The sequence below is a fragment of the Spermophilus citellus genome, assembly GCF_964194105.1.
Source record: "Spermophilus citellus genome assembly, chromosome: 3".
Lineage (NCBI taxonomy): Eukaryota > Metazoa > Chordata > Mammalia > Rodentia > Sciuridae > Spermophilus > Spermophilus citellus.
The window spans coordinates 5453580-5476796 of NC_138184.1; the positions used below are offsets into that span (position 1 = coordinate 5453580).

The 23217-nt window shown below is 54.1% G+C and overlaps 4 protein-coding genes and 1 long non-coding RNA gene across 9 annotated transcripts in view; 2 read left to right on the top strand and 3 right to left on the bottom strand.

Annotated features, from left to right (window-relative positions):
* HNRNPM (heterogeneous nuclear ribonucleoprotein M) overlaps positions 1 to 20701 on the top strand; it is a 63609-nt gene extending 42908 nt beyond the window's left edge. The window contains exon 13 of the mRNA XM_081287491.1: positions 20532 to 20701. Within this exon, the coding sequence (XP_081143617.1) occupies positions 20532 to 20572 (41 nt within the window). The 3' untranslated portion in view covers positions 20573 to 20701. The remainder of the gene's footprint in view (positions 1 to 20531) is intronic.
* PRAM1 (PML-RARA regulated adaptor molecule 1) lies at positions 523 to 10653 on the bottom strand. 3 transcript variants are annotated; one of them, XM_081287486.1, is made up of 11 exons: positions 8330 to 10653; positions 7057 to 7170; positions 3596 to 5093; positions 3431 to 3497; positions 3276 to 3364; positions 1546 to 1603; positions 1333 to 1441; positions 1050 to 1212; positions 937 to 970; positions 824 to 858; positions 523 to 714 (listed from the first exon to the last, which is right to left on the bottom strand). In XM_081287486.1, exons 2-11 carry the CDS (start codon positions 7057 to 7059, stop codon positions 677 to 679), a joined length of 2094 nt encoding a protein of 697 aa, XP_081143612.1. In that variant the 5' UTR covers positions 7060 to 7170; positions 8330 to 10653; the 3' UTR covers positions 523 to 676. The 3 variants fall into 3 exon arrangements, with proteins under 3 accessions (XP_081143612.1, XP_081143611.1, XP_081143613.1); XM_081287485.1 differs by having other exon boundaries at positions 524 to 714; positions 1333 to 1465; positions 3276 to 3352; XM_081287487.1 differs by having other exon boundaries at positions 526 to 714; positions 3276 to 3352.
* Positions 11012 to 14430, bottom strand: ZNF414 (zinc finger protein 414). The gene is made up of 8 exons (XM_081287495.1): positions 14307 to 14430; positions 13365 to 13662; positions 12973 to 13080; positions 12756 to 12861; positions 11967 to 12310; positions 11834 to 11884; positions 11194 to 11367; positions 11012 to 11100 (listed from the first exon to the last, which is right to left on the bottom strand). Exons 1-8 carry the CDS (start codon positions 14307 to 14309, stop codon positions 11027 to 11029), a joined length of 1158 nt encoding a protein of 385 aa, XP_081143621.1. The 5' UTR covers positions 14310 to 14430; the 3' UTR covers positions 11012 to 11026.
* Positions 12263 to 23217, bottom strand: part of MYO1F (myosin IF) — a 40288-nt gene continuing 29333 nt past the window's right edge. Inside the window, exons 20-31 of one of the 3 annotated variants that reach the window (XM_081287477.1) lie at positions 22574 to 22688; positions 22314 to 22483; positions 21451 to 21596; positions 20944 to 21090; positions 20624 to 20772; positions 20060 to 20143; positions 19160 to 19355; positions 18903 to 19072; positions 14307 to 18103; positions 12973 to 13080; positions 12756 to 12861; positions 12263 to 12387 (exon numbers count right to left, since the gene is read on the bottom strand). In XM_081287477.1, the coding sequence (XP_081143603.1) occupies positions 18027 to 18103; positions 18903 to 19072; positions 19160 to 19355; positions 20060 to 20143; positions 20624 to 20772; positions 20944 to 21090; positions 21451 to 21596; positions 22314 to 22483; positions 22574 to 22688 (1254 nt within the window). In that variant the 3' untranslated portion in view covers positions 12263 to 12387; positions 12756 to 12861; positions 12973 to 13080; positions 14307 to 18026. Of the gene's footprint in view, positions 12388 to 12755; positions 12862 to 12972; positions 13081 to 14306; positions 18104 to 18902; positions 19073 to 19159; positions 19356 to 20059; positions 20144 to 20623; positions 21091 to 21450; positions 21597 to 22313; positions 22689 to 23217 lie in introns of those variants that run through there. The other 2 variants (XM_081287476.1, XM_081287475.1) reach the window with 2 other exon arrangements.
* LOC308645403 overlaps positions 21107 to 23217 on the top strand; it is a 43106-nt gene continuing 40995 nt past the window's right edge. Inside the window, exon 1 of the long non-coding RNA XR_014021196.1 lies at positions 21107 to 21182. This is a non-coding gene — a long non-coding RNA (uncharacterized lncRNA). The remainder of the gene's footprint in view (positions 21183 to 23217) is intronic.

Sequence of the window (23217 nt, forward strand, 5' to 3'; positions counted from 1 at the left end):
TCCACAGAAAAACTCTTCTGTGGAAACTGAATTTTGAGGGATCTTTTGTTCACTGCTGCTGATAATAAGAGCAATTCTGAAAGCTGTCCTGTCTCTTCTTGTGCCTATCCTGTGAGACAGAGATGGTGTCAGGCTCATTTCCAGTTTGACTTTAATAAAACCGACAGGGAGGAGAATATGCCAGTTTCCAAGAACGGATGCTTCCTCCAAGGTCTTTCAGAGTTGGGAGCCCCTGTCAGTGAAGTGCTTTCATAGACCCACTTAGTAAAACAGGTATTTGCAGCACGTGAGGGACTCCATCTGCTACTTGCCCTTTTGGGGTGTGGGGTGGCATTAAGTGCAGTATGCACCTTACTCCCCAGCTCCCTCCCCATTCCTATGGCAGGCAGCTGAGGAGTGAGATCAGGATTTGGTGATGAGACCTCCCACAGAGAGAAGGGGGAGAGAGAGACACACACACACACACACACACACACACACACACACACACGTTTCCTTGTGTGTGCCAGCAGTCAGGATGGAAAAGAAAATACAAGAAGCAAGGAAGCTTTTTTAAAGAGAGGCTTTATGTGGTCACACATGCACCTGGGCAGCTCTGTCTGTCAAACTGGAATCCAGGCTCCTGGGTTAGTGGGTAGCTGGGCTGGCAGGCTGTTCTGGGCCCCACCTGAGGGCCCTACTGTCCTTGGGGAAATGGTTGACTCTCCAAAGGGTCTGCAAGGAGGGGTGACTTCCAGTGACCCCTCTCCATAGAGGCATTAAATAAGTGGTCCACCAGCTGTCAGTCTGGTCCCTTCCAACCCATCCTGCAGCATCTACATACCCCAGAAGCTGACGTCGTCATACACCTCTGTTTCCCTGGTAGAGAGCACAAATGTCAGCTAGGAGACCCTGGCCCCCCACCCACTCCCAGATCCCAGCAGGGTCAGCACTCACAGTGGCAGAAGAGCTGTTCTGGGTACATAGCCATCTGTGAAGAAAGTAGACATGGTGGGTTCTCAGTCTGAGGTGTCCTCCCTCCCCAGGGTTTTGGGGCTAGGTTCACTTACACTTGCCCTTGGGGTCCCGACACAGCATCTCCTCCTTGCTGGTGAACTCGATCACCTCCAGAATTTCTCCACGCCGGATTCCCAGGTGTTTGCCACCTCCACGACGGGTCTTGGCATTGGGGTCAATCATCATCCTTGTGTGAACCACAATCTCCCCTTCAAACTTGGGGACAAGATATTAGAGCTTTTGCTCATGCGGTCACCCCACATACACTCCGTCTTCTTTCTGAGGATGGGACTCCGGGGATCTGGTCCCAGCCCTCCCAGACTCTTGTGTCCCTACCTTGAACTTCTTCCGGAACTCCCTCTCGGCTTTCTCTGCTTTCCTGATCTGCTTTAGCAGCTTTGGATCCGTAGGTGGCAACTGCTGTGTCTGTGGGGCCTTCTCCTTCCTCATTCCCCCAAGAATTGGGGTGCTCATGAGCAAGATGGGTTCTACTTTCATGCTTCTGTTAATTCAACCTCACCTTTATCCCACCCCTTTGCCCTGGAGTACCTGAGCTCTGGGTCCTGTGAGTGCCTCCTGGTGGCTTGCTGAGCACATAGCACTTCATCTGGGGGCAGTCAAAACACCAAGTCAAATCACAGACCCCCAGCTCAGCCTACTCCAGTGGCTCCATCTTGAGTGATACTACTGTGTGTTGGTTCTGTCTAGGGTCATCAGATCATAAGTAGTTAAAGGAGGGATTTATTATAGACTTCTAGGGTGACTTTGTTTTTGCTGCCTAGAACAGGTTGGGAATTGTAATGAGATTTGGGTCAAAAAGTAAACAAAGGCAAGCATTCCTAGAGGCAAGCAAATACCACCTCTGAGAAGGGGATACCCAGGTGAGTTTCTTGTCCTGGCCTGGCTGATGAGGACACGGCATGGAGGGGTCACCCCAGAGTGAGGTCTGACTTATGCCACTTGGCAGCAGTGGTTTACCAGGCTTTGGGGTACAAGCCCTGCTGGTCAAGGGTACATCTTATGGCAGGATCTTCCAGAAGCTCAGGTGAGTGAAAGGCCTGAACCTGGGGCCACAGCTTGTCCTCTCTGAATGACCTGTTGTGTCATTGGGTGTTTCAGGTCAGCAGTGCCCGTCTGCACCCTCCCCCGCAGCCTTCTGAGTGGCATCAGCATTGTACCCACCCACCCTACTTGCACTCAGCTTGACCTCCTTGCCAAGACCACAGTGTCAGCCAGGCTTCTACCCAGCAGCCACAGATCCTCCCAGGAGCGGAAATAGAAGGGGCCTTGCCAGGAAGCTGTGTGCTAAGGAGGTGTTGAAAGCAGGTCTTGGGGGTCACTCAGGAGAAGCAGAAGGGGGCCCAGGAAGGAGCAGGCGTCAGGGACTCAGGAGGCAGCCAGTTACGTTTTGAACCAGAACCTCTGGCTGGGGGGCAGAGCAGGAGCACCCTAAAGGCCAGATTCCCTGTAGAACGCCTCCCTGAGAGATGGTGGAGTGGAGCAGGAGGGGTCTGACTGAAGCTCCCACATTGGCTGTGGCTTGGGCAACTTTCAGATCCTCAAACTGCCACGTCAGTGAAATGGCAGGGGGTGGGGGAGGTGATACTGTCTTGGTGCGGGATGGGAGTATGGGCTGCAGGTTCAGCCGAGTGCTTGCATGGAAGCCCTTACTGTTGCCAGGGAAGGTCCTTGCTGGTTTTGGGGGCTGTTCTTAGATTAGGCTATGGGAAGAGAGTCTGGTCAGGGCTGCTGCCACTTCATTCTCAGCCAAACTCAAAACTCCTGCAGCCTGGAGGCATAGGCCTACTAGGGTTGGCCCTGCCCTCCAGGAGCAGGAAGGAAGGGTCTTTAGAATCTAGAGCAGAGTGGCCTCCCTTCCCACCACTGCTATACCTGTCTCTACCCCTGTCTCTCTCCTGAGTTTAGGCTCGGACATCCCTTGGTACCTCAGACACATGTCTAATGTGGAACATAGCAACTTGTCCCTAACCCTGGGTTGGCTCCACTGTGTACCTGAAGACTAGGCTTACTTTATACTTGGGACCCAACCATGTGTTCGGCTCACTCACACTTGTTAAGTCCCATTTGCATCTTTGATCTCTGGATTCTTCCATTGTTGTACATGCCTTCTGCTATCACCCTGGGCTACACTGCTGCCTACCTTTTCTCAATCGTGAGCCTCTGGGGTCCCTTGCTTTTGGTTCCTTATACCAGGAACATGGCAGAAGATGCCCTTGCAACCAGTACTTTACAGGACCCTGAGCAGACCACCAACAAACCTCTGCCTCTGGGGCTGGGGCCTGAGTCCTCCTTGGGCTCTACGTTGTCATATAGCTCATAAGTCTCGTCCGGGTCCCTGCAGGGATACCTGAGATAAGGGTCTCCTTCAGCCCATAAAGGGTGCCTGGCCTCCCCCTTTCCTCCCTTCACTCACCATGGGAAGTCTTTAGGTTGTTGGGCCAGGAAGTGGGTCCCAGCGGATGAGCGAGTCCTCCGCAGAGCTGTGGAGTGGGGGTGGGGGGAGAGCATGAGAGGGAGACGGCACTGCCCAGGAGCCTTAGCCCCCTCATTTCTATTTGTGCAGCCCATCTTGACTCACCTGTGGATGCTGCTGAGGATCTCCGAAAGCTCTGAATATCCATGGGGATTGGGGGCAGTGGGGGTTTGGCTGGAGGTGGTCCCAGGATGCTGGCTGGGGGTAGTGGCCTCCGCTGGGGTGGGTTGTGAGCTTTGAAGTCTTCTGACCTCCAGCGGGTTGCCCCAGTGGCTCCAAATCCAGGGCTGAGTGGGTACCGGGGGCTGGAGCCCAAGGTGGCAGAGGGCAGTGAGCTCTCAGAAACTGAGCCCAGGAGTGGGGGCTTTCTGGAAAGATCCCTGAAGAATTTAGGCTGTAGGTGCTTCTTGGGCAGATCATTGGGCTTAGGCTGGGAGAACTTGCGAGGTGGCCCTTGGCGCTCAGGCTGCTGAAACTTCCTGGGCAATGAGCTGAACTCTGGTTCTGAGGAGGTCCTGGGGAGACTGCCGAGCTCTGCCTTTGGGGTCATCTTGGAAAGTGCTTTGAACTCAAGCTGCCTTGGCTTCTTGGGAAGCACAAATACTTCAGGTTCTGAGGAAGTCCTGGTAAGGTCACTGAATTCAGGCTGCAGGACCTTCTTGGGGAGGTCACTTGGCTGAAGCTGTGGGGGCTTCTTGGGAAATGCACTGAGGCCTGGCTGCAGGTAGTGGGGATGGGGTTCGCTGAGCTCAGACTTCTCCAGGGGAGTCTTTTGAAGGACCTCTCTAAGCTCAGGCTGTGTCAAGAATTTATGGAGGTCACTAGTCTGAGGCTGTGGGGGCTTCTTTGGTGAGGTATTGAGGTCAGGCTTTGGGGAAAGGAGTTGGGGCTCACTGGGCCCAGACTTTGAGGGAAGCGACTGAGGGACTTCAGAGAATTCAGGCTGTTGTGGTAGGGACTTCCTTGGGAAGCTACCAGCCTGAGGCTGTTGGGGCTTCCTGGGGTGCACACTGAATTTGAACTCGGGCTGTGGGGGCTTCTTGGGGAATGTGCTGAGTTTGGGTTCTGCAGGGGACTTGGCGGGGTTGCTGAGCTCTGATTGTGGGGGCTTCTGGACAAGTGTGCTGGGCTCTGACTGCCAGACCTTCTGAGGAGCCTCACTGACCTCGGGCTGTAGGGGCTTCCTGAGAAATGGAGTGGACTCAAGTTGTGGGAACTTCTTGGGGAGATCAGTGAATTCAGGTTTGGAGGCCTTATTGGGGAGATCAGTAAACTCAGTTTGCTGGGGTTTCTTGGGGAGATCAGTGAGCTCCGGCTGTTGGGGCTTCTTGGGGAGATGAGTAAACTCAGGCTTCAAGGGCTTCTTGGGAAGATCAGCAAATAGGGGCTGCGGAGGCTTCAAGGACGCTGTACTGATCTTCTGAGGGGCTTCACTGACATCAGGCTGCAAGGGCTTTTGGGGCTGCTCACTTAGCTCAGGTTGTGGAAACTTATTCAGCAGTTTGTTGAACTCTGGCTTTGGGGGCTTTTTAGGAAGTTCATTAGGCTCTGATTGAGAGGCCTGGAACTTGGCTTGGAGGCTCCGGAAATCCTTATGGCTCCCCTAGGGGACATGGAATGTCAGGCAGGGGCTTTTACACACAGAGCATAATGGAGAGAGAGACCTGGATACCCATGGACATGGTCAGTCACAGACAAACCCATCATCACCATCCCCTTCCCTCTCCTGTTTTGCCTCCCCCTCTTCTTGACTGCAGCCCTTGGGCCACTTCTTTTCTTGGCCAAGAACTACCCCCTTGACCCCAGTCCCTGAAAACCACACCCTCCTGACTTGACCACTTAGGTGTCTAATCTCGGCAGGACTGGAGCTGCTACTGATGCCTCTTCCCCATCTAGTGGCCCCAACAGCTTCCCAGTCAGCATCCTTGACCCCCTCCCTCCACCTCCCCTCCTTCCACATCTCCTCCCCTCCCTTCCCCTCCCCTCCCCTCCCCGTGTCCTCCCAGGCCTTTCTGTTCTCATTTCAAAACACATCCGGATTCCAGCCACTTCTCACTGCCTCCACCGCTGAAACCCTAGCAGGAGGAACCTTCCCACCAACTTCCCAGACTATTATAACAGGCTCCTCCCTGGTCTGCTGCCTGTAGCCCCCAGCCTAACTCAGTTCCCCCACAGCAGCTGGAGGAAACCTGCCAAAAAACTGCCCAATGATAACTCATCATCCCAGGAAAAGCAAATGGTTTCCTGAAGGCCCTGAACGACCCAGCCTCTTCCCTCTCCCTTCCACCTTGGGAGCTCTGCCCTGCCCCTCATTTGGGACATGTCTCTCCATCATGTTGGGGTCTCCTTTCTCTTCTCCAAGTCTTGATCCAATATCTCTTTAAATTATGGAGGACTCCCTTTTAGTGCTCCCCATTATCCCCAGCCTGTGTGGCTGTTCATATCTGCCACCACATACTAATTCTACTGCATTGGTTTTAAAAAATATTCCTTGACTGGGTGGTTGCTTTTGTTGTTGTTTGGTTTTGGTGTTGGGGATTGAACCCAGGGTCTCTTACATGCTGGGCAAGCGCTCACACACACTGAATTCCCCTAGCCCCTATGGCCTATTCATTGCTGACCTCCCAGTGCCTGGCACATAGTAAGTGTTCAGTAAATATTTGCAGACATAAAGACTACACAGAGCCACAAAGACAGACATATACTCAGTCTGACCATCACAGATATGGAGGCATATGTAGGTATTTAGCTCACAATCTCTTGACACCTGGACTGCCTGGGAAGGAGGCTCAGAGTTGACAGCCTCCATGAGGACGAGCAGGTAGGCTGTCACCCACAGGCACCCGTTAGGCACATGTACCACATGGTCTCCAGGTGTCCTTGAAGCTGACCCTGAACCATGGGTCACAGACAACTTCCACAGATGGACAAGAAGGCCAGGCCTCCTCTGAGGGGATACCGCCTTGGGCCCTCAAACCTGTCTTCACTTGGGGTCAAGGAGATTGGGGGAGGAAAGGGCAGAAGCATGTGGCCCCTGCCTCTCCATGTGCCGTTTTTCCTCATCCAGAGGTCCAGGGACTCGGGAGTTCCCCATGCAAAGATGATGATTCCTGCCTGGGCCCTGAAATTCCTCTTTTGAAACTCCCAACCTGGATGGGTTGAGGCAAAGATTCCCAGGTGAACCCAAGGCTGGATAAGTCATGATCAGCAGGTCACAACGTGAGTGACTGGGTAATGGCAGGGGCCAGAGTTCGTGACCCACTTAGTCACCCCATAGGAAGCTTCTCTTCATCCTGGCTTCATGTTCCCTGCTTGCTGATCATGTTGATCTAGGGAAAGGGGAGTCTTCCCAGGCAGTCCCACTCATCCCCGCTGCAGTTACAACTTAAGCCTGGGCCACAGGAGCCTGAACCGTGTCCTATAGCTGTGCCCTGACTGCTTCCTACCTTAGGGGTTTGGTGTGGGACATTCCCATTTCCCAGCCCCACTCTGCCACTCCAATTTCTACCTGCTATGATTGTTGCTTCCAGGCCAGTATGGGCCTGTCCTGGGGCTTGGGGACTCACCATGGTTGCAGGCTGATGATGAGCTACAGGGTGGTGGGCTCTGAGCTGAGGTTGTTGCCTTCAGGAAGTATCTGTGGCTTCTGCTCTACAGGACAGCACACAAGGTGGGGGCTGCTGTGAGGGTGGGGAAGACAGAGGAGGAAGGAAAGTAGGCGGAGACGGCTCTGGTCTGTCCCCAGATCCTTTGAGGACACTTCTGTCTTCCCTTGAGGTAGTTCCTGTCTTGCCTGCTGGTGTCCTTGCAATTAATGCATTGGGCATCAGCATATCCCCAACCCAGTCAATAGTTGTCACTAGTTTCTTGATTCTCCTCTGTCCCTCTTAACTCATAACCACTTTTGTGTCCTGATCTCAAGACTTGAGTTCCAGGCCTTGGTGACCTACCTGCAAAGAAGCAGGCCAAGACAAAATTCAGCCAGGACTGGAGAGCCATAGGAGGGGGACATCTTGGTATGGAGGGGTACAGTTGGCTGTGGGACTTAGGAGGTCACCAGGGAGGTGGGGAGATCCAGGACATGGGGGCGGTGGGGTGGTGAGCCCACATTTGCCTGCCCTTATTGCCTCACCAGCCTTCCTCATTTCCACACTTCTTCCGCCACTCTCAGCAGGACTTCCCTTTTCGGGTGACAGATGTACCACAAGCTAGGGCAGGTATCCAGGGCAGAGAACTCAAGTAGGATGGAAATTTGGGGTGGATGGGTGAGTGGTGTCAAAGATCTTGCCCCCAAGGAGGAAGGGGGTATGAAGACACACCAGATTCCCTGTGACTGAAGGTAGTGGAAAGAGTAGGAACCGTAAGACTGGACACAATAAAAACAGTGTGGCCCCTTGGAGTCCTGAAAAGAGGGGATGAAGGCACATAGGGTGTAGAGGCCTTCCCAGAATAGGGCAAGCCCCGTCCACAGAGCTCAGTCCATTAGGAATCTGTGACCTGGTCTCAGTAGATAGGGAAAAAACACCCACCAGAAGAGTGCAGAGCCCTGATTCTCAGTTTGGCCACATGTTGGAATTGCCTGAGCAGTTTACAGTCTCCCAGAGATTCTAACTTACTTGGTCTGAGATGAGGCCCGAGCAAGGGTTTTTATTTCAGACTCTGGCAGATGATTCAAATGCATGGCTAAATTGAACTGGTCACTCAAAGTGCAGGTTCTGACCCAGGCGATGGGCCAGATCCCATGTGGTGCCCAGGCTGCTGGTGCATACTGGGTGAATTTTCCTGTGCTTATTTAAACTAGAGAGACCCTGCAGAGACTGAGAGGGAGACTCCTCTTGCCTTGAACACATGGGCAGGATTCGAAGGCCTCTGTGCCAGTGCATCCTCATCCTGGGTTACGGTTTCCAGACATGGGCCCTCATTTAAAGTAGGACTCCTCTTAGCGGGGCAAGGATGACCAGATGTGGTTCCTTTCTGGGTCTCCAGGACAGGTGAGTGTGGGGGAAGACTGGTAAAAGAACCAATGAACAAGTGAGTATTGACCAAGAGCATACAGTAGGTGCACGATCAAGGAATGAATGATAGCTGGGGATTCCCTGGGCTTGGGATTTGTCATGAGCCAGGAAGTTGAAATTGTGTCTGGGTAACCCCCCACACCGTTTACTGGGGTGTGAGTAAGTGAGGTGTGCAGGCTTCCACCACTGGCCACCAGAGGGCGTGACCCCACTTCCCTTTGTGTGTTTGGCTCCTGGCCTAGGTCTTTAAGGCCTTAGCCATGCTCCAACTGCAGTACAGAACCAGCAACCTGAAGTGAAGGTGGGCTAGGGTTGACCTGGAAGAGTGGGGTTTCTTTGGAGTGCAGCTGTAGAATTGTGTGGGGAAGGAGAGGGACAGAATAGGGACATTCGGCACCACTGACACGTGCCACCTGCCCCAGGAGACCTCACCTTTTCTCTCAGCCTCAGCTGAGGATAACCAGGTCAGTATCTGCAGGTGACAGAGCTGTTGTCAGACAGCTGCCTGGCAGTGGACTGGCTGGCATCTGGCTGGTCTCAGTGCAGTTAAGCTTCCTGGAGTGGCTCAGCCTGTTCAGGGTGAGCCTGTTGTCTCTGGCCAAGCTGGCACTGCTATGCAGCTGTGCAGCCAGGTGCCTGTCAGGATCCAGAATGAGCTTGCCATCATTAATTCTCTGGGCCCCCAGTCCTTCTCCATCTGTACCACGGGTTCCTTGACCCAGGCTCACCTTCCTTCCCAGTTCTTGACAGGATCCCAGGCAACCATGGAACTGGTAGCCAGAGGGATGTGAATGATTCAGCAGACATTTCCCAAGCCTCTTCTCCACCTCAGCCCCCTTTATGAGTCTCAAAAGCACAAGCATCATGACACCTATTTCAAGTACTAGGAAAGTGAGGTGCAGGGAATTGAGTCCTCCTGCCCCAGGTCATACAGTTGTGGTTCCAAGGCTTCTGGTTGAGAAAGGGGAAGCTCAGGGGACCTTGGAGCTCTAGTGTCCCCTGGTGGCCATTTGGGACCCACATATAACACCATCTTGGCAGGGCCCTTGAGCTGCTGGCACAGTAGATAGTCAGTGTGTGCTACCTAGCAGCAGGCAGACAAGCACCTGAGTCTAGGGGGCTTGGTCATTAAGGGTGCCTAGATCTCCCACCTGCCCCTTGCAGAAGCTGAAGGGCTTGTGGGCCTGGACTGTCCCACTCTAACGTGACACAGTAGCAGAGCTGCTAGAGCAGGTATTTTGAGTAGCTGCCCCAAGGCTTCCATTCAGCTTGAGGTGGATGCACTGGGGGACAAGGGTTCCATTGAGGATAAAGGTGAGAATGGTGATTGGGGGATCACTTCCCATCAAGTAGATGGGTAGTGATGGGAAGCAGATGGCAGACTGGGAAGGGCAGGGCCTGGGAAACCCCACCCAGTGGATGAATGATGTCTTGGCTGCAGATGCCAGGATGAAGGGGTGATAGAGGACAGTGTCCAGGTGGATTCAGGGGTAAGTGGGAGGGAGATAAGAAGTGTGGGACAAGATGGGGTGGGGTGGAGGAGGTCCTTGGGTTCTTCCTCTTAGGATGTCTGTTTGCAGAGGATGAGGAAATAACTGAGTGTGGGCCTGGGAAGGGAGGTTCAAGATGGGGATTTGTGTTATTGGGAGAGCAGGATCTTCATTCAGAAGGGTTATGGGGAGCTGTTGAAGGGTACTGGGCAGGGGAGGGGCATCACTAGAAGAGACTGGCAGAACAGTTTGCCAGGTAGCAATGGATAGAGAGGTCCCTTCTTTGCCTGAGGAGTGGGAGAGTTATGGCCTGAGCTAGAGACTGGAGAGGAGAGAGGAAGGGAATAAGATGCAGGGGGTAAAATTAGCCTCCAGGGGTAGCTGTGAACAATGCCCGGGGCTGACAGCACTGTGACCCTAGTATGGGTTTTCCTGATGAAGCAGGGAACACAGATGGGGCAGGGCAGAAGCAGCAGAGGGTCCTGAAGACAGCAAGGATGACAACAGGCCTGGGCCCCCGTCCTGCCCCACCCTGGGGGCTCTAGCACAGCTCCTTTGGTTCCTGACTTCAAAGGCTTCTCCTTTCTTCCGGAGTCAGTACTGGCCTCAAGATGCGGGGATCCAGCCAGGCCTGCCTGGAACTCTCAGGACTAGTATCTCAGTCTGTCTTACCAACTCCTGGGACATCTTAAATACATAAAAACCTGGAAAATTCCATCCTATCTGTTTTCTGGAAGTGGTGGCCTGGGATGGTGGGCACAGGTTGCCCTGCCTACCTCTGGTGGAGACCTGGATTCCACTATTGAGATTAAGAGGGAATGTGCAAAGAAGGGTCCAACACCTGTGGAGCCACCCTGAGGTGCCCCTCCAGGGGTCTGAGAGCCCCAGGTATGCTAGGCGCAGGTAACTGCGCATCAGAGGGGCAAGGGACCCAGACACAGCACAGGCTGGCTCATTGCGCCTTCTTTATTGTTCCCCTTAAAATTACAAACATCTCCACTCCCCACCGCCCATTCCCAAAGCAGCGGGGTTCAAAGAGGTGAGAAAACCGGAAATTCCCCCTCTGACAGCAGCGGTGACACTTTAGATGCAAGCGGGGTCGGGTCTGGTAGAGGCAGAGGAGGGAGCGCCTGAGCCTTGGCCTCACCCTTAGCCTCTGGTTCCCCGCCCTCTCCACTCGCGTATTCCTCCGCCTTACCCGCCGGGGCGTCGGGGCGTGGCGGCCCAGGCGCAGGGGCTGCGGGGCCGCTGGTGCGGTGATCCTGCAGATGCAGTGTCATGGCGGGCCGCGAGGCCGTGGAGAAGGTGCACTGCATGCACGAGTAGCGGCCGCGCGTGTGCTCCCACACGATGCGGCTCGGGGCCGCATGCCCTGCGGGCAGGCAGGCGGGACCCCATCAGTCCCGGGCCCCAACCCCGAGGACCCGTCCTCTAATGGTGGTGGAGGCGGGCGAGGGAAGGCTGGACCTTTCCCCAGCTCCCGAAGCCCAGGGTCGGGCGTGGCAGGATCAGTTTCTCCTGGGCTTGTTTGCCCGTCTCTGAGGGCGTTAAACTTGGCTTACTTGAATCCCTTATTCCCATCTTCGAACCATCGCAGGGGATGGGGGGGGGGCGGGAAGACCGCTCACAGGTGAACGGGGCGCGAATTTTACACAGGAACGCCGGCGCAGATTAAGGCGCAGGTGCCAGTAATTTTAAAGGCAAAATCATATATTTTAAGGGGTGACACTTCTAGCCACCTGGGAAAGGGACGGGCACTGCTGCCTCCCAGAATCCACAGGGCCCAGCAGGGCGCAAGAAAGCCCCTCCACCCGGCCCTGATGGTCACCTGCACGCACCTGAGGGCGCATCCGAGCCACCCTGAGGTCTTCGGGGGCTACCGCCCGCACCTACAGGAAAGAGGCAGGTAAATTCAGAGTTAGGGCAAGCCCAGCCAGTTCTTCGGGAGGCCCCGCCCGCCCCTACACTCACCTTGGCTCTTTTTCCAGACAGCTGTGCTGGAAGTTGGTGGCCCTGGAGCAGCAGCCAGGAAGGGGCGCAGGCGTGGAGGACTTAGGCCAAAAGGCGCGGGGTTCAAGTACGGTAGAAAGGGTCCAGTGGAGGCAGAGGGTGGGGTTGTGAAGGGCTCGAGCAGCGGAAATTGCAAGCCCGGCGCAGAAGAAGGGTCGGACTCCGGGGGACGCTCGGGCACAGGTGGCTCTTTGTCCAGGGCAGGGGGTGGTGGTGGGGCTGGGCTCTGAGCATGCTCTGCACAAACATGCAGATGCTTGAAGAGCGAGCGGTGGGTGCGGAAGCGAAGGAGGCAGTTCTCACACCTGGGGGGCGGGCACAGGGCTGTGCTGTCTCTCAAGCAGTAAGAAGGAAGCCATCCGTTGCTACCAGGGGACCTGTTCTGCTAACGTGGAAGGGAGCCAGGTCCCAAACCTTGGATGGCACTCAACCTGTGGAGAAGGAGCTTGCCCCAATCCCCTATGGGGATTGTGACCATTCTGGATCCCTCCCAGTTTGGAGTTAGTTATGGGACAACGCAGAAGGAAGTCTCTATTTTAACTCAGTAGGCTGGTTTTCTACTTGGGAGGTGAAGAGGAGCTGGGCAGACCTACACCCATGTAAGTCCAGGCACAAAGTGGTGGTCACGCTTCTTGCCCGAGACCACGCCCACCTCCCCCCGCGCCCCCCCTCCCTCCTCTGCTACCCACACAGAAAAAGGTTTGGACCCCACACATAAGGTGAGGTAGGGCAGGCTGGTCAGGAGCTCACTTGAAGTAGCGATTAGGCTTGTAATGCAGCTTGCCGTGCGCCACCAGCTCCTGCATGCTGGGGAAGCTCTCGGTGCAGCTGAGGGCTGAGCAGAGGAAGAGCTTGCCTGGCAGGGACAAAGGGCAGAGTGGAAGAGTGGGGTGGCCAAGGCTGGCCCACGGGGGCAAGGCTTGCTTCCCACTCTAACCTACTTCCCCACCATCTGCCTTGGTCCTACCTTCTAGGGACTGTGTGGGCGGGCAGTGGGTACGAAGATGCTGTGCCAGGTCGCGAACACTGGGGAAATTGAGGCAGCAGCCAGGGCTAGAGCAGGGTATTTGTTTCCCTGCAGGATACAGAGTGAGGGTCACAGATCCCTTCCTCATGAATGCTGCCTGCCGCTGGCCCCCAGACTATGCAAGTTCCCCACAAGAATGAGCTGCCAAAGGGTACTGGGCTGGATTGATCTGGTTCCTCATTGAAGCCAAAGACCGGCATACACTTGGTGCTCAGTAAATGGCGACAGAAATCCCTGTAGATGTCCCCTAGTTTGGCCATACACCGCACTCCCCATTTCCTGATGTGGGACCTGTGTTGTGACACCCCCCAGTAGGCCCCATCACAGGTCACCTGGTGGTGGGCGTCGCCTGGGAGGCCGCAGGTCCTCATTGGTCCCCGAAACAGGGCTGGGTCCAGGGCCTGTCTGGCAGCTGTCTGGGGCTGGGGAGGCACCCTGCTGTGTACCTCCAAACCCTCCACGTTCCCAAACTGTGGGTGTGGCTGTCCCATTAGGGTCTGGCTCCTCCTCCATGGAGGAAGAAGTGGTTGCCTCAGCCACAACTGGGGACACCACCTCCTGGTCGGTCGCACTGGAGTTGGGCTCTGCAGTGGCTAACAAGTCTGGGCTGGGCACGGACGGTTCCTCCTCCTGGTAGAAGAGAACTAGTCTGTACTCTGGTTTCTCTGGGCCAGCAGGGAAGCTCCTCCCACCCTGAAAGGACCACTAGGCTTAACATTCCTGAATTCCAGACCCCGCAAAACCATCCACCCGCCCCATTCTAGGACATCATCAGCAAGAGAGGGTAAGGAGGCAAGAGTGGACTGAGCTCCAGCCTCTGTCGGAAGCTACACTTAAGAGAACCATCTCCACGTCTCCATCTCCGACAGGTGGGAGGCGCCCTAAGAGGTCGATGGCAGATTAGAGGGAATGAGCGGAGGCAAAGCTATGAAGTCGGGGCTCTGGACAGGACGCGGCTAGGAAGATGCTGGAGTTTCCAGAAGTGAACTGTGCATGACGGGGCTATCCTGGCCAGGTTACAGCTGTGTGGCTGAACTTCGAGGCGCTCAGGGCCCGGCTGTGTGAGGCTCTCGGGAGGAGCCCGAGCCTGATGGGCGTGGCCTACCCGAGGCCAGGCCCGGAAGTAGGGGCAGGGGGCTTGCCTAGCCACAGCCAGCGGCGAGCGGGTGCCCGGATGTGAGGGCGGGGTCGGTCGGAGGGTGTGTATACGACGGGATCGCTCCCAGCCAGTCCTCGCTGCGGTACCGCGCCCGCTCCCCCGGCGCTGCGCTCACCATCCTCGACTGCTCGATCTCTGGTTCATGCGGCTCCGGCGGCTCCAACTCAGGAGGCGGCTACTTTCTCGGCAATGCGGGTTCGCATTCACGTCGGCGCCATTTTCCGCCTCTCAGCTCTCGCGAGAGAAGGGCGGAGCCTGCTCGGTGCTGTCCTCCAGTGGGCGGGGCCTGAGGCTCCTCGAGTCAGAGACCGTCGCGTGGACTAGTGCTGGCCGATTGATGAGCCAAAGGCTGGGGCAAAGTACAGAGATCCGGCGTGAGGAGGCGTGAGGAAGCTCTCTGATCGTTTGCAAAATGAGCAACTTCATGCCCTTTTGGCCTGTTCCATCGTCAGCCCTCCAAAGGCGATAAACAACAGTTTTTCTTTTAATTGGTCCTTCTTGGAGAAAATTGGCAACAGTAATCAAGTTTTTCAGTGCACCTAGTTCAATAATTGAAGTGTCTTTTGTAATAGCCAAGTGCAGGAAGGAAGCTGATTTTTGGTCTTTAGGCTTAATAAAGGGGTGAAACCTCAGGGTGGCGAGGTGTGATTCCTGGAGTAAGGATGCGGAGCCCAGTGTGCACTGGTGTGGAGTGGGTTTTGTCCATCTTTCTTTGTGCTAGGTACCCATCTAGGCGTTGGGGATCCAGGTGTGAATGGGACAGACAAGAATCCCTGCTCCAGAACTCAAACCTTAAAATGGGGAAGTAGTCAAATGGAGAAACTGATCTTGGGTTCTATTCAGCTCAAAGAAGAAAACAAATAAAACAGAAGGTTGTCACAGTGATGAGGTGGTGACTTCTGAGTTGTCACCTGCTGGTCAAGAAGGAGTGAATGGAAGGTCAAGTAAGTACTGTGCTCAGGGAAGCTGGTACAAATGTCCTGTGATGGGGAGGGATAAGCTTGTTTATCAAGAAATAGGATCCCTTTGCACTGCTGGAGCAGAATGAGGGCAGCATATAGGGGTCAGAAAGTGAATGTGGTGCAGGATGGGGCTTGCAGGCCCTTGATTATGGTTTGTAGTAAAATCACTGATGAATTTGTAGCAGAAGGAGGTACAACATTTGATTCCTGGTGATCATTTGGAAGATGAGTTTTTAGGCCAGAGAGTAAAATAGACCCTTAATTGCAAATCTCTACAACACATCATTCAATCCGAGAAGTGTTGAGTCTCAGGCAAGTGTGGACTTTATATGCAGTGTATTTCTATATATGTAAAACAAGATATGCTTCTGTGCTTTTATATGCAGGGAAGATAATAGGAGGTATTTGAAAATGGGAGGAGACAGGTATGACACATCTATAATCCCAGACACTCGAGAGAGGACCAGAAATAGTCAAAGAATTGTTAAATGGTTTTGTAGCCAAGTTCAAAGCCAGCCTGAGCAACTTGGAAGACTCTGTCTTAAAATAAAAAATAAGAATGGTTGGGAATGTAGCTCAGTGGCCGAGCATCCCTGGGTTCAATTCATAGTACCTGAAAACAAACCAACGAAACAAACAAACAAAAAAAAAAAAAAAAAAAAAAAAACAGGGAAGGAGCATGTGCTTAGTATATTCCAGGCCCTGGTTCAATCCTCAGCACCAGCAAACAAACAAAAGCAACAAACAGGGCTGGGGTGTTGCTCAGTGGAAGAGTGCTTGCTTAGCATGCTCAAGGCCTTGGGTTTGATCCTCAGCACTGAAAACAACAACAAAAACCCCCAAAAAATTCTGAGGTGGGGAGTAGGAATTTTTAAGGGATTGACTTTTCACACTTTGATGCTATTTTAATAAAATTTTTCTTTTAATTACCATTCAGATAAAAATTCATTAAGTTTTAAGAAAACAAAAAGTCATTTTGGTGCCAGGTGGAGAGGGATGTTGCACTTGCACTCTGGGGAGGGTGATATAATCTGAGGAAGGATGGGGGGAGGCCTCAGAAGGGACTGGGCCCCAAGGAACTGAGAGGAGGGACCTAATTTAAGAAATTTTGTGAGAGTCCACAGGATGTGGCATTGAGCAGCCGGTGCGGCCAAGGTGATTGAGGTTTGCAGCCTGAAGATTCTTGTAACCTAGATATGAGATGCTGTCTGTTAAAATATACCACACTCACCCGCTTCTCCATCACTAATGTCCTGCCCAACCCTTATCCATCCATTCTGCCCAGAAGGCCTTATTTCCTGAAAATGGGGTACCCTCAATGGCAGTGGGACCATAGGGCTGAACCTCAAAGTGCCAGAAGGGAGGGCAGCCTACATGATAAGTTTGAGGGCAGAGAAGGGAGATAAAGCCCTGATTCTTCTTTTGCGCTCAGGAAATGCCCAACCCAAGATGTTGATGAGTGACACAGTCCTCTTCCAGCCTGTCCTCACACCAAGGTCTTACAGACAGGCGAGCACATAGTGGTGGTTGTGCTGGAATAAAGAATCTCAGAGATGGAGTGGACCAGAGACATTCAAGGGATTATTAAATGCTTTTGCAGAATGATTGACCAATAATAGGGCTGTTGAGACCTGTTTGCAGCCTTGTGATCTTTTTTTCCCAGCCCAGCTTGGCTTCCCAAGGTGAATGCAGAAGAGAGAAGGTAGGGATCTTCTCTGTTGGACATTCTTTCTTGGATGTCTCATCCTTTATTCTCCAGTGGTTCAGGTGTCCACTGCATGGGATGTCCTTGTCATGGCATAGAACAGTGTCATGCTTATAGCCAGGATCTACTGAGACCAACCCTCTTCAGCCTTCAGGGCTCTTCCAGCAATGCCATCTGTGTCTCCTCTGTACTGAATCCATCAGTCTGTCCATGTTCCTCCCAGACTGGCTGCTCCTTGAGGGGCTGAGGACAGAGGGGGTGTCCAGAATGGAAAGCCTGGATCTTTAGGCTCACGCAGTAGCAGGTCTCCCTGCCAGTTACAGCTGCCCCAACAGGGAGCCCTGGAATACTCAGAATCCATGAGAATGTCAGCACCCTCAAATGTCAGAACTGGTCCTGACTCCAGGTGAATAAAGACTAAGAGAGCACATATATAGGATGGTGGGGCAGGGGCCAGGGGTGACCCAGGGTGGCTTGCAGGGAACCATGTGGAACCTGCCTCCTGCCTGAGGGTTTACTGAGGTTCCAGATGAGTTTGAGGGCTGCAGATTTAGAGGTTGACAGAATCTGCTGGATCATTTAGGATGCAATTTCTGGAAAGGAAAGTGGGACAAATTCAAGCTTTGGTGAGAGGGGCTCTGTTGAGTCTTGGATAAGAGGCTGAACCTCTCTGAGCCTCTATTTGTCTACCTGCATAGTGGGGACATTCACTGCTCCCACCTCACAGGGTTGTGAGAACACAGTCCTTGTGGATACTCAATGATTTTAATTCACTCTTTCACCAGGCACATATTTATTGCCTATGATGAGAGAAGGGGGAAGTCCCACTTGTCAAGGCCCCTTCACCCTGGACTATGCCCGGCACTTGGTCAACAGCCTAGGACATTCATTTCATAAACATAAGGCAGCTGGGAGGTAGGTTCTGCTGTTAGCCCTGTTTGATACAAGAAGAAATACAGACTTTGGCAGCAGGTGTGACAGGAAGGAGGCCAGAGCCTAGGAGGGTTGCTGCAGCAGTGACTCCTCAGACCCACAGTCTGGGCTGGGATGGAGGCCACGGAACTGGACTTTCTGGCCAATGCAGCCAAAGTAATCCAGACTCTGCTGGCACAGCCTGGATCCTGACAGACAGGCGAGCAGGTGGAGGACACAATCCCAGGCTCCCGGCTCAGATCTTCTCCACGTAGTTTCCGGGGAAAAGACCCTCCTGGCCATGTAGGCGGCCCTTCCACCAACCTGAAGAATCTGTGTGAGAGAAGAGAGCTTGGGGTGATGCCCAGCTACCCTGGAGAGAACCCCCATGCCAGTTCTGTGTCTTACTTATCTCTGCATCCTTGATTTGACACAAGGGAGAGTTGTTAATAATGGAAAGAAAGGAGGGAGGGAGGAATGTCTTTCCTAACCACTGGCTCACATAGTCATTTTCTTTCTTTCTTCCCTTTTTCTTTCTTGTGGTGATGGGGATGGAACCCAGGGCCTTGCTCATGGTAGGCAAGCGCTCTACCACTGAACCATACCCCCATCCCTGTCATTTTTTATAACATTTCTTGTGCTCATCCCTTGTCCATCGCCTTTAACAGGCTCCTTCCTCCAACCCCCAGAGTGAACCCAGGAATGAACAGGTCTCTGAGACCCCAGGAGGCTCCCACATCTGTCTGTGGAGTGTGTCCTAAGTCCTAGGCTCTGCTGGAGGCAGCCCAGGGAATTAAGGTAGGAGGGGCTTTGGCCCTCCAGACACAGCTTCTTTCCCCTTTAAAGTAGGTTCTGCTACTAGAAATATGTGACAAGTAAGAAAAATGAGGGTCAGGGACCAGGTGTGATGCAGTGAGGCCAGAGCCCCAAGGTGGCTTAGGAACTGACCTTCACAGCCAGTGCTCTCCAGCCCGTGCAGCCATGCCACTGACATGGAAGGTGTTGCTCAGAGCTGTAAGCTAGTGGCTTCTGTTTTCACATGGACGGGAAGGATGTGCAACAATGGGGGGCAGCCTGGCGGTGTCAGGGTTCTGACCATGCCATACCCCAACCTCTGCCCTGGTGCACACACCTTCCATGAGGATCTCGATGACCTCATTCACATTGAAGCTCAACTCATCGACATCTTGGCCTATGTACTGGTATAGTGCCCGGCACCTTGGGCCATGTACACGTGGTTGGGGCTTGGGTCGGCCCACACCAGGCACAGGTCTCTGCCCCACGCTGCGCTTCCTCTGCATGCTGGGGAGACAAGGGGGTGCTCATCACAGCACCAGACACTCCCTTACCTCTGCCCACCTCCTGGGGCTGCCCTCCCACCCCACCTACCCTGCCACACCCTGGTCAGGCACATTGAGGAATTCTGTGTTGTGCTCTGAGGGTGGCCGTGCCCGGGGACGTCTGCTGGACCCCAGGGTTGAGGATGGAGGACCCGGGGGAGGCCGCTGGGAACCCCCTCCAGATGTGATTTCCAGGGGCAGGGGCCCCCCTCTGGCAGAGGGAGGCACACCATTTTGGTCCAGGCCTGTGGTGGAAGCAAAGATCAGGGTGTCTGTCAGGGAGGAATTATTTGTATTTCAGGAGGGAGGAGGCAGCCACACTCAGCCCAGTATGGGAAGAACCCTGGAGACATGAAGGTCTAAAGGGAGGCTTTGCAGAAGAACATCCGGCCCCGCAGGAGGCCTTTTGTGGGTGGGTCTTGGAGGATAAATCAGAGCTCATCATGTGTGGGGATTTGGGAGACAAGGCAGAGTAAATAGCCCAAGTGAAGGCCTGGAGGTAAGAATAAATTTGGTGAGTTGGCAAAATAAAATGTAGTTTGCATAAGAAAATGTATTTTGCATGGCAGGGCCATAGGATGGGCGAAGAGGTCACTCACTGGCTAGCTGGGATGGGATCTTTTTTAATATATATATTTTTAGTTACAGGTGGACTCAATACCTTTAATTTTATTTATGTGGTGCTGAGGCTCAAGCCCAGGGCCTCACACTTGCCAGAAGAGCACTCTAGCACTGAGCCCCAGCCCCAGCCCTGGAATGGGATCTTGACGGGCTTTGAATATCAAACTAAATTTAGCCTGTATTCTGTGGGAGATGGGGAGCTTGGAAAGTTCTGGACAGAAGATAGTGAGCTACAGTGCTTGTTGGACTCCATTGACTGTAGGTCAGGCTTAGGCCCTGGAGCCCGCGAGAGGCAAATGAAGACACTAAGTGAGGGGTATCTTCTCACCTCTGGGGGGGCCAGGGGCCGCCCGGGTAGGGGCTGGGGCTGACCTTCGGGGTCTTCCCTGGGCCATTCCCTTCCGCGTAGGCTCTAAAAGAAGAAAGGATGCAGGTATTTGGGTGGTGGCTCAGCTGCACCTGATTGTAGGCCCCGCCCACAAGTCCCCTCCATTCTGGCTCGACTCCAGGCACCGCCCCTCAGGCCCTTTGCTCTCCCCTCAGCACTGACATCAGGACAGAAGATAGTGAGTTACAGTGCTTGTTAGACACCATTGACTGTAGGTCAGGCTTAGGCCCTGGAGCCCGCCCCAGTAATTGGCTACGCCCCCTGGGCTCCACCCCTCATTGGCCCTTTTCCTTGGGCCCTCCCACTCCCGGACACGCCCCCGCCAAGGGTTGCCCCTTTGGCCACGCCCTCCCCACTTCTCTCCCACTCATTGGTCGCTTCTCTAACGTAGCGTCCTCTTCTGTCTCCATAGGCCCGCCGTGGGGCTCTTGCGCATTCCCGACCATCCCCTAGCCGTGATTGGTCTCCCTCGTTGGCTCCGCCCCCGGTTCCGCGCAGACTCACTGGAGCTCTTGGGCAGTCCGTCACCCACGCTGACCATGAGGGTTTTGCCGCCAGCCTTGAGTACCGCTATGTCTCCTGAGCCGCGGGAAAAGGTGACGCTGCGAGTGCTGCCTCCGCCCCAGCCCTCCTTCTTCACCCGGAACTGTAGTCTGCGGGAAGAAGAGGAAGCTTGGGCCGCTAGCTGGGGTCCCTCTCCCCCCCTCTCCCGGCCGCGGGGGGAGGGGCAAGGCGCCAGGCCCTCGGGTCCTGGGTCCCTGGGACTGGAGTGTGGGTCGCTGCGCCAAGACCAGCCCGAGGATGATCCTGGGCTAGGGGCGTACGTGTCGCTGAAGGTCAGGGGCAGGGGCCTCCGTGCCGCCTCCTCGAAGCGCTTGCACAGAAGGCTGACGAACTCAGTCTTGAAGACGCTCTCCAGGAAGCTGTCAGCCGCGTCCTCTTGGAGGATGAAGAAGTCGTCCTGTCGCGTGCTGGGGGAAGTGGGAGGAAAGGCAGGCGAGAGCGACAGGTGAGGGTGGCGGAAGAACTGACTTGTGAGATGCAACAAGGGACGGACTGTCAGGTAAGGGTCAAGTGAGGGGTTGACACAGGTGAGGGAACGGGGGAGCTGGGAAAGTTGGTAATAGAGAAGGGCTGGGTGAAGTCTAGTAGGAGAATGAGTGCAAGGACCGAAGCTGTTGAGGCATAAGGATCTTGAATGTAGGAGCAAGTGAATGTGGCAGGTAGGGCCAAAGAGAGGGCTACAGGTACAGCCCTAGGTAAGACTCTCAGGGTAACAGTGGGGCAACAAGTGTAAGAGCAGCTGAAGATCACAGGTGACCTGGCCTCACCTGAGGGAGACTCCCCGCAGGGCCTGAATCTCCAGCTTCTTCTTCAGGACCTCACGCACTTGGCCCTTCTCTGGTCCTTTCTTCACCTTCTCTCGCCCAATCACATACACACACTTGGGTGTCAGGATCAAGTCCCGCTTGATGGGCTGTGGGAATGCAGAACCAGAGGCCGGTGGTGGCTGGAGCGTGGGGCATGAGCAGCCTGGGCCCAGGCGCAGGGGTGGTGAAGTGAAGGTGAAGGGGGTCCCTCCAGGTAAAGGTATGTGAGTTATATCAGAAACCGAAGAAAGCTGAGTGAGGGTATATTAGCTCAAAAGGGGTGACTGGGCCAGCAAATGGGTACAAGGTAGATGAAGCACTTGCTGGATCTTGGTACCCTGGCTCAAGGACAGCTCTTGGACCAGGTGACAGTGCTTGGGTCTTGTGACTGAGGCATTTTTTTTTAAATGCTGAGGATAGAACCCGGGACCTTGCATGTGCTAAGCATGTGCTCTACCACTGAGCTACATTCCCAGCCCTGAAGTGGGCTTCTGGGTGAGATGAATGTGTAATTGCAGACAGATGTGCCTGGCCAGGTAAGGGCATATCTAATGGTCAGGTGTGTCTGGGCTACATGAAAGCATATTTGATGGACGCGTACATCTATGATGTTGGAGTGAATACCTGTTGACCGCTGTGTCTGGGACAGGTTAGTGTATCTGTATTAGACACATGTACCCAGGCACAGCCTAGGTGAATATATATATATATATATATATATATATATATATATACCTGTGGCTGAGTGTGTCCAGGACAGCTGGCAGTGCTTCTGGTTCAAGCAGGGACAGGGTCTTGGATGTGCCCACCTGCTAGGGCCTCACCTTGAAGCGCCGGTCATACTTGGTGACCGAGTCTGCAAAGTCCACACGTTCCCTCTTGCCCAGGAACTGACGTAGCTCTGGACGTTCCTCCAGCCCCAGGTAGTCCCCGACGAAGTTCCGATTAATGCTGTTCCTCCTCCGTTCCTTCTTGTTGAGCAGGATGTTGGAAGCTGTCAACATGGGGTCAGGGCAGAGGTCAAGGTGTGGCTCTTCTACATCCACCTGTGCCCACCCTGAGTCTCCCACCCCAAGCAGCTCACCTTCCTCCCGCATCTCCTGGTACTTCCGTACCGCCACATGGCGCCTCCAGGCCTTCTGAATGGTGCGGGCAAAGCCGTCGAACTTCCGCTCTCGCATCTCCTCCAGGAGGAAAAGCTGGGCAAGAGGGAAGCTGGGTGGGTCCTACCCTCTCCGCAGGCTGCAGTCCCTGTTTTCCCTGGGTCCACCCCACCCACATGCTTTTGTGTCCACGTGCACACACACATGCCCATGCCCATGCCCTATGGTCAAGGTGTTTTCCTTCCTCCAGATGACTGGTCCCTCCCAGTATTTTTTTTTTTTTTTCTGTATTAAACTATAGGTGTAGGTTTGTCTCACTGGCTTCAGATCCCGGCCACTTGCTGTGAGGTCTCACCAGATATGGTGTAACATCACAGTTCCTAACATTGCTAATTAAGAGCATGCACAACAAGTGCACCACAATTTCAGAGATGGTAGAAATAGAAGCCAATGTGCATCTTAGAAAACCACTGCAGCCAGGTATGGTGGCACATGCCTGTAATCCCAGCTAGCTGGGAGGCTGAGGCAAGAGGATCACAAGTTTAGGCCAATCTCAGCAACTTAGTGAGACCCTATCTCACAATAACAAAATACAAAAAAGGGCTAGGTATGTAACTCAGTGGTA

Excerpts from the sequence above, each read along its gene's own strand:
- PRAM1 (XM_081287485.1), bottom strand. Across the intron at positions 3,353-3,430 it reads CAACCTAAAGACTTCCCATG|GGACCCGGACGAGACTTATG; the intron begins GTGAGTGAAGGG and ends GTATCCCTGCAG. Across the intron at positions 715-823 it reads TGACGACGTCAGCTTCTGGG|ACCCTTTGGAGAGTCAACCA; the intron begins GTATGTAGATGC and ends CCCTCCTTGCAG.
- ZNF414 (XM_081287495.1), bottom strand. Across the intron at positions 13,081-13,364 it reads CAGGCGACGCCCACCACCAG|GGAAACAAATACCCTGCTCT; the intron begins GTGACCTGTGAT and ends TGTATCCTGCAG. Across the intron at positions 12,862-12,972 it reads GCCCACACAGTCCCTAGAAG|GCAAGCTCTTCCTCTGCTCA; the intron begins GTAGGACCAAGG and ends TGTCCCTGCCAG.